At 36.8% G+C, this 8,383-nt stretch overlaps 1 protein-coding gene across 3 annotated transcripts; it reads left to right on the top strand.

Moving 5' to 3' along the window:
* Positions 1 to 38: 38 nt before the first annotated feature.
* Positions 39 to 3,604, top strand: LOC114872693 (TBC1 domain family member 13). Of its 3 annotated transcripts, none has more exons than XR_003788808.2 (11): positions 39 to 574; positions 635 to 708; positions 827 to 952; positions 1,029 to 1,182; positions 1,244 to 1,400; positions 1,551 to 1,749; positions 1,821 to 2,022; positions 2,088 to 2,210; positions 2,272 to 2,329; positions 2,404 to 2,563; positions 2,803 to 3,604. XR_003788808.2 is itself a non-coding variant. In XM_029180170.2 (10 exons), the coding sequence occupies exons 1-10, from the start codon at positions 555 to 557 to the stop codon at positions 2,479 to 2,481; spliced, it is 1,191 nt and encodes a 396-aa protein (XP_029036003.1). In that variant the 5' UTR covers positions 39 to 554; the 3' UTR covers positions 2,482 to 3,604. The 3 variants fall into 3 exon arrangements, 1 of the variants encoding a protein (XP_029036003.1); XR_003788809.2 differs by having other exon boundaries at positions 2,639 to 3,604; XM_029180170.2 differs by having other exon boundaries at positions 2,404 to 3,604.
* The last annotated feature ends 4,779 nt before the right edge of the window (positions 3,605 to 8,383 follow it).

The following is an 8,383-nucleotide window of genomic DNA, read 5'->3' as shown; positions in this document are numbered from 1 at the left end:
AAAAATTTTAAAATCCTTGATCCAAGTGAAATTTATTTTTTACAAGCGCTCGTGTACTGATGTTTCGGTACATACAATGTATATAAATAGCTTCCAATTTTCGCGCGCAAAAGATACAATTAATGTCAGATATGACACTTATCGTTATTGTTTTGTTACAATGTAACTTGACGAGAGAGAAATTAGATCAATAGGAAAGAGAATCTTGTTCTTTCTCAAGCCATTTATGCGTCAAAGAGGTTAGGATAGAATTAAATTAACTCGTGCAGAAACTATAGCTCGCGTGCTTGGTAGTCACGAGTATAAAGTGCCATATTGCAATGATAAGAAAGATTTCTCCACACCCTGAGATAAGACGTTTGAATCATTGTTTCGCATAAAAAAACAATCGAATGTGTGAGAGAATAATGGCGGTTAGTTTGTCTGTCACTGTAATAGGCCGCTGACAATAATGTGAGAAACGGGCATCGCTGTACGCCCACACGTCCTATCGAATGCCGATAAGAACATTGTGAATTTTTCGTTAACTACTGCATGTGCCGTGCACGCTCACAATGAGTATCTTGCGAAAAAGGTATATACCGTGCCGGATTTAAATAAGCTGACAATTTTTCATTGAAAATATTTGTTTTAGATTAAACGAGTTCGACGATGTTTTGAACGCTGAGGAAATAGATCTCGTTAGTCTCAAAAGATTGTGCTTCCATGGTAAGTATTCTTATACTCCTTTGTTCATTTCTTTATGTATTGTAAAACTTGTGACTTTTTAGTGAAAAATAAATTTTATTAATTGAACAGTAGTTTATAAATTATTTAATGGTTTCAGGAATACCAGATGAAGGCAGTTTAAGACCATTATGTTGGAAACTTTTATTAAATTACTTACCTCCAACAAGGGCCAGTTGGTCTGAGACTCTCATGCGCAAAAGGATACTTTATAAAACTTTCATTGGTAGTGTTAATTATACTTTATTTGAAATATATAAATACATAAAGATTATATAATAATAAGTGTACACTGCTTACAGAGGATCTCATTGTAACACCAGGTGAAGCTAATACAGATGGAGAGAGAGTGGATGTTACGCTTCACGATCATCCTTTAAACTTAAATCCTGATAGCAAGTGGCAAACTTATTTTAAAGACAATGAAGTTCTCTTGCAAATAGACAAAGATGTTAGGTAAATTTTGCATCATATATAGTATCATTATGTTAAAAAATATAAAATAAATCTTTTATAGGAGACTTTGTCCAGACATATCATTCTTCCAACAAGGTACTGATTACCCTTGTAAAGAAATTGTAAATGCAAGTGGGCAAAAACGTTTGCACCATAGAGTGCAGCATACAGTCTTAAGAAGTGCAAATGTGGAGAGAAAAGGACTTGGTGTTACTAAGGTAAATAAATTTAATGATAATACAAGAGAAAGACCCAACTAATTTTAATTCCTTATATTTTTATGCTGATGGAAAGTAGCAGGTAACGCCGTTTAGTTATTTTAATACGTTATCTTAAACCTTTTAAATAATTATGTTACCCCTTTGCAGATAGCAGTTTCCATTAGAAAAGCTGCAGAAGATTATGCACCGCTCGCCGAGGGTGGTGAGGCACATTGGGAAGTCTTAGAAAGAATACTTTTTCTTTATGCTAAATTAAATCCAGGTCAAGGGTATGTGCAAGGAATGAATGAAATTGTTGGTCCTATTTATCACGCTTTTGCTTGTGATCCTGATCAGAAATGGAGAGGTAACTCAATAAATGATATGCTTGATACAAATATTGTTTATATTGCGTATATAATTATAAATTTTATACAGAACACGCAGAGGCAGATACTTTTTTCTGCTTTACGAATTTGATGAGTGAAATTCGTGACTTTTTTATCAAATCACTGGATGAAGCTGAATTTGGAATAAATTCGATGATGAGTAAGCTCACGAATCAAGTTAAAGCTAATGACCCCGAGGTTTGGCTGCGCTTACATCAACAAGAATTGTGTCCACAATATTACAGCTTTAGGTAGAACTTTAAGTTATATTATAAATTAAAGGTTATTATTCGTATAAATGAAAAATTTCCATCAGATGGCTGACACTTCTACTTTCACAAGAATTCCCTTTACCGGATGTAATGAGAATCTGGGATTCGTTGTTTGCCGACGAGAACAGATTCAGTTTCTTGATACACATTTGCTGTGCCATGATTTTGTAAGTATCTTCTAAGTAACTTGCGGAATATGTAAATGTATATTTATAAGAAATCGTTTAGATTATTGCGGGACCAATTACTGGCTGGTGATTTTGCTACAAACGTTAAACTTTTACAAGTAAGTGAACAGAGAAACAAATTTAATAAATATGTTTAATGTGATTTCTTATTTCGGCAATATTTTTATTTTAGAATTTTCCTTCAATGGATATTCAAATAGTGCTGTCCAAGGCAGCTGCGTTGGCAGGAAAGAGTTTAAACACGCCATAATAGATTGTGTATGTAAAGTTTCGTATAACTTTAAAAAAAGTGAACAAAAGATTTGAAGTGGAATCTTGGAAGCCACCTTAAGGTACATATTCTCACTATCATTGCTTCCTTTGTCTCATTCTCTTTTTTATATTATCAATATTGATCTTATACGTAGGCCTGAGCATTCTTCCGCGAACAACTTATCAGAATTAAAACGTTCAGTCTCGATATTTCGTGTATAAGAGTATATTCTGTGTAAGGGTTGTTCAGAAGTAAAATGACTTTAAATAACATTTTATACATTTGACAAAATAACAAGATTGCTATGTTTGTGTGTAGGAAATCGAGATCCGTAGGATCTGAATTTGCTCTCTGTTTCCTTATTAAGCAACGAGGAATTCTCAAAGAGAAAGAATGATTTCTTGGCTGATTGAATATCATTATCCTTTTATACACGTATATAGTTATTTGTTATAGATAAAATATTGTATACCGTTGAAAGTATTTTTGTAATTCGATGATTGTGTTTTCTTTTTTAAGAAATTGGGATTGTCTTGTTGTCTATTTCTATCTGAATAATCAATTCTTTTTCTGTTAATTAAAGATATATTATAGTGTTAAAAGAATGTTTCGATTTAATGTTGTTATGCTAGCGATTAATATTTTTATCCTTTTTCTTTATTTTTTATTCATTTGTATATAAATAAAAGAAAAAGGGAAAAGGTATGTGTAATAGGCAGCATTAAAAAAAGTAAAAATTGTTATTAATAGTAAAAAAGAGTGTTTCCTATTATGGACTGTGCTGTGAATGAAATATTCAGCCATATTAAAAATGTAAATCTTGTTATACTCAAGAAATACAAAAGAAGTAATAATGATTTTCATAATGAACAGTGTGAAAGGTAGTCCAATAGTTATTAAAAGATAAGGAAAAGATATAAGAGATGGGTGAAACGCCTGCAATACTGGCTAATTCAATACACATTTTGTAACGATTGAACAGATTTATTATCCTTTATACGCGCAATAATTACGTAATAATTTTAAGTGAAATATTATATTTTGTAATCTTATTTTTGTAATGACCTGCGCTATTCGTCCTACGTTTGTAAAATAAAAAAAACTGTTATATTTGCACAAATGGTCTTTTAGTTTACCACAGTACAGATTAATGTTTTAAAGTAATTTTTCTTTATATTTTTAAGGCTTCTTTGTTTGTGCGTTCTTCAATCTTGTATTTACGTGCGCTTCAAAGCAGTATTGCACTATTTCACTGCAATATGCGAAAACCAATGGACTTGATGTTGAGTAGATTAATTACCGACAACTCAAAAAATCACGTCACCATCTGATAGTAAAGTGTTCATCATCGACGACACCACCACCGACGAGAGCATGGTAAAGACTGCCAACATGTAACAAACCTGGCGTACGCTCGGTAAAACCCAACATTCAGCAAAGAACATTTTATTATGATAATGTCACCCTCTGCATTATCAATACAGCGTAGAATAAGATTGCAATATAATTTGCAGTATTTATCTACTTAGCTTATTGAATAAACTCATTAAGAGGATGTCAGTGTTGACTTTATTAATCCTGTATTCCTCGACCATTATTTTATCCTTTTATTTATTATTTTACCCCTAATTGCGGAACAGCGCCTTCTGGCGGCAAAAATCTCAACAGGTCTTATATTTCATTAGATCCAGTCGTATCTATCACTATCCCGAACAAGTGAGTTTCACGATTTGTTCGTTTTGAAGTCATATATTTTGCTACTTGCTTCGGGGTCCCTGACACCCCGCTGGCATAATATTGGTATGCAGCGTCACCCGTACCTCGGGGTCTCAGATACCCCGAATGGTAAGCAAAGAGCATCATGATGCTTCGGGGTCCCTGAAACCCCGAATGTCGGTATGCAAACAGTGTCACCGGTGCTTAGGGGTTCCTGACACCCCAACATGAAATCATGTCGGTATGCAGAGATAGTCACTGGTGCTTCGGGGTCCCTGGCACCCCGGATGCTATATTATTGGTATGCAAAGATTGTCAGCGGCATTTCGGGGTCCTTAATACCCCAATATGATATCAGGTCGGTGCGCAAAGAGCGCCATTTGCGTAGCGGGGTTCCTAACACCCCTGGATAATACCAGGTCCGTATAAAGAGGGCACAACCAGTATAATTTTTTTCCAGAGTTTATTTAATTTACTTCATTTATTTTTTTTGCTTATTAAATAAGCTCATCGAAGAGGAATAACATTTATGATTAAATCCCACTTCTGGGTGTCAGCCGCGGACCCCATTTATTTTAATTTTTCCAGTTATATATAACTTTATCATTCATTATAGGCCAAGGTCATCTCAGTATTCCTTACATCTCTTCATCCCTTAAATCCCTACATTCTTATCATCATTACATTCTTTTCATCCCTACATTCTTTTCAACCCCACACTCTTTTCATCCCTACATTCCTTACATCTCTTCATCCTTTAAATCCCTACACTCTTTTCATCCCTACATTCTTTTCATCCCTACATTCTTTTCATCCCTATATTCTTTTCATCCGTACATTCCTTACATCTCTTCATCCCTTAAATCCCTACATTCTTATAATAAATATATTATAAACATTGCTTTGAGTAAAGGTAAGTTAGTTCCCTTTTCGAAAAACAGCGCCCTCTAGCGGCAAAAATGTGAACTAAAATGTCGATGTCGAGTCAGCGCCATCTGGTTTTGAAAAAAGGAACTAAAGCTTGCAGAAATTTTGGCCCTCTAGCGGCAAAAATGTGAACTAAAATATCGATGTCGAGTCAGCGCCATCTGGTTTTGGAAAAAGGAACTAAAGCTTGCAGAAATTTTGGCCCTCTAGCGGCAAAAATGTGAACTAAAATATCGGTGTCGAGTCAGCGCCATCTGGTTTTGGAAAAAGGAACTAAAGCTTGCAGAAATTTTGGCCCTCTAGCGGCAAAAATGTGAACTAAAATATCGATGTCGAGTCAGCGCCATCTGGTTTTGGAAAAAGGAACTAAAGCTTGCAGAAATTTTGGCCCTCTAGCGGCAAAAATGTGAACTAAAATATCGATGTCGAGTCAGCGCCATCTGGTTTTGGAAAAAGGAACTAAAGCTTGCAGAAATTTTGGCCCTCTAGCGGCAAAAATGTGAACTAAAATATCGATGTCGAATCAGCGCCATCTGGTTTTGAAAAAAGGAAGTAAATTTTGCCCGATTTTTCACTCTCTGCTGCAGTGATATACGTATAAGATCCGGAGAAGAATGGGATATAAGGGTTGCAAGGATATAAGGGATGTGGAGATGTAAAGAGTGTAGGAATGTAAGGAATGTCGGGATGTAAGGGATGTAGGGATGTAAGGGATGTAGGGATGTAAGGGATGTAAGGGATGTAGGGATGTAGGGATGTAAGGGATGTAGGGATGTAAGGGATGAAGGGATGTAAGTGATGTAGGGATGTAAGGGATGTAGGGATGTAAAGGATGTAGGGATGTAAGGGATGTAGTCATGTAAAGGATGCCGGTATGTAAGGGATGCAGAGATGCAAAGGATGCCGGGATATAAGGGATGCAGAGATGCAAAGGATGCCGGGATATAAGGGATGCAGAGATGCAAGGAATGTAGAGATATAAGGGTTGCAGGGATGTTATAATATTGTAAGTATTAAGAAACAATACAAATTTTGTCATAAACGCATTTTTATTAAGTACAGCAATTTGAGGTACAGCTGAATTCAATATTGGTATCTTGAAGAAATGAATCAAATATTCGTAGATCGTTCTATTCAAAGAGAAAGTTGATGATTATTATGAAAGTAATAAAGCCGACGTGTTCGCGAGCAGAATAAGCCGAATTTCTAGATTTAATTTCGTTTGATCCACTCGCAAATAGAATGATTGAGGGTGCACAAGCTTAGAATACAAATCAGGATATATTTCCATTATTGGTAAAATAGATGCAACTCTATTCGTTCATAATAATATCTTCAAATATTAATGTTCTATGATTAGAACAGTGGTATAATACAGGGTCAAATTGACCCATGACATTGTCATAATTACAATACACACAGAATTAAAAATACATATTTTCAAATATAACAAAGTATATCTTGTAAGTAAGGCTTAACCTAAGCAAGTGGTCTTGGAAGCCATCAGTTTTAGGGGAAGCGTATTAAATCACAATCGTGGTCTGCGACGTACAAAAAGAGTGAAAGTTACTTATCTGTGAAGAACGGAAAATCGGCGATAAGGTATGCGATTCGGGTCGCGCGTGCGCACTCGCGCCCACGCGTTCCGCCTGAATCGGCCTCGCGAGGATACGCGATGATCGCTGATTTATGGTGCATTGTACTCTTAAACTCGTCGGTTATATATATACAGAGGAGAGACGTTTCTAGCCGTAACAATGCAGACGAGGAGCGGACTGGTCCTGATTTCTTTTCTCCTTCAGTATTTTGTTGGTGCAACAGTTGCGTCCGGTCGGAGGTTTCAGCCCGTGGCGAATCGCAATCTCCGCCGGGAGATTTGAGAGTAGGTGCCGTATCGTTGGCTGGCGAGGTAACAAATTTCGAGATGAGCGTACGTTAAGGTGTCCCATTAGCGGCGTTCAAGGAAGAAAAAACTATATCTTCCTACGGGGAAAGGGGAATTTTTTTTAATTGTAATTGCGCTGGAAATTCGTGATTTGATTGCGGAAAAAGGAGCCAGCTGAGAGAGCTGGTGGGCGGATTTTTATGGTGGTTGATTGCTTGATTTATAATCTCTGACCGGCTCCTTGGAGGTTGGCCGCAATCATCGGGTCGTTCTCGCTAATATCCGTGGATTTTTGCTGGTGGCGATCAAACTTTGATTAAGGAGCATCGCCATCTTGAAGCCTGGACAAAAACTAGAGGACATTGCGTACACGCCTCCGTCGTTAAGGCAGGATATTGAAATTTACCCTTTCGGCTAATCAGAGATCGTGGATTTTACGAGCGTCGATCTGGTCGTTAAAGGTTCTCCAGAATGGCCGCTCTTCTTCCACTCATCAACCACGTCACGGAAGCTTCCTAACTTATACACTGGCAAACTGTCCATCGGTCCCTATTTCCCTCCGATACCTGAAATCGTAAGTTCAAATCAGTTTAGCAGGAAATCTATCATTTTTCGAGAGGCGTGCCGAAGCGTTCGTTTAAGGTTAGAATCTATGGATCGAAGCGTGGACCACCGCTGAGAACACTGGCGAACAATCTGCCAGTCACCCTCCAGTGATCTTAGTACATTCATCAACTTCATAGTCTCGAAGGTCCTGTACTTTGTATCGTAACCCCTTCGATACTCATTTTGTCATGTATGCGTAAATTATTGCTAATTTAAATTTTCACGCGCTTCCAGACAAGGTGTCAACTAATGGCAGTGCATATTTATTTTTTAACCATAAGTTAAATTGGAAGAATAATTTTTAAAGGAACAGTACAAAATTTAGAAAATTGAAATGTAATATGATACGAAATTAAATTAAAATTAAGGGTTGGAAGAAATAGGAAATACCGATTAAAAAGTAAAATATTACCCATTGTTTCCACAAGGAGTTGTCTATAAGAGACCATGTCTTTTCTGAGTATTGAATAAAATATCATTAAAAATCTATAAGCTTTTGGAATTTCGTCAGGGTAAGGGTGAATAAGTTGAAGATTGGAGGGACCGGAAGGATTGAGTATCGTTGAGGTGGTCCAATATCGTCGGTCCTCGGATCGGAGATCTTAATCGTTTATTTACGTCGATGAATGTCCGCCTGTCGTTTCGTGCATTGTGCTTGACTTTAGCTGGATGCGCGTCACGACGTTACAAGTCGCTTTTATTTCCTGCTTGTCGTCCCATTACATAATAACGCGCTGCCATCGGTTATCTCGATGGTAGATTATC

The sequence above is a fragment of the Osmia bicornis genome, chromosome 3 (assembly GCF_907164935.1).
Source record: "Osmia bicornis bicornis chromosome 3, iOsmBic2.1, whole genome shotgun sequence".
Taxonomy (NCBI): domain Eukaryota; kingdom Metazoa; phylum Arthropoda; class Insecta; order Hymenoptera; family Megachilidae; genus Osmia; species Osmia bicornis.
Note: the sequence above shows the minus strand (reverse complement) of the source record. Positions and strands in the feature narration are given on the sequence as shown.

Bases quoted from the DNA above. Each gene is read 5' to 3' on its own strand.
- LOC114872693 (XM_029180170.2), top strand. From the start codon at position 555: ATGAGTATCTTGCGAAAAAG. The intron at 575-634 runs GTATATACCGTG...TATTTGTTTTAG, and splicing joins ATGAGTATCTTGCGAAAAAG to ATTAAACGAGTTCGACGATG. The intron at 1,401-1,550 runs GTAAATAAATTT...ACCCCTTTGCAG, and splicing joins AAGGACTTGGTGTTACTAAG to ATAGCAGTTTCCATTAGAAA.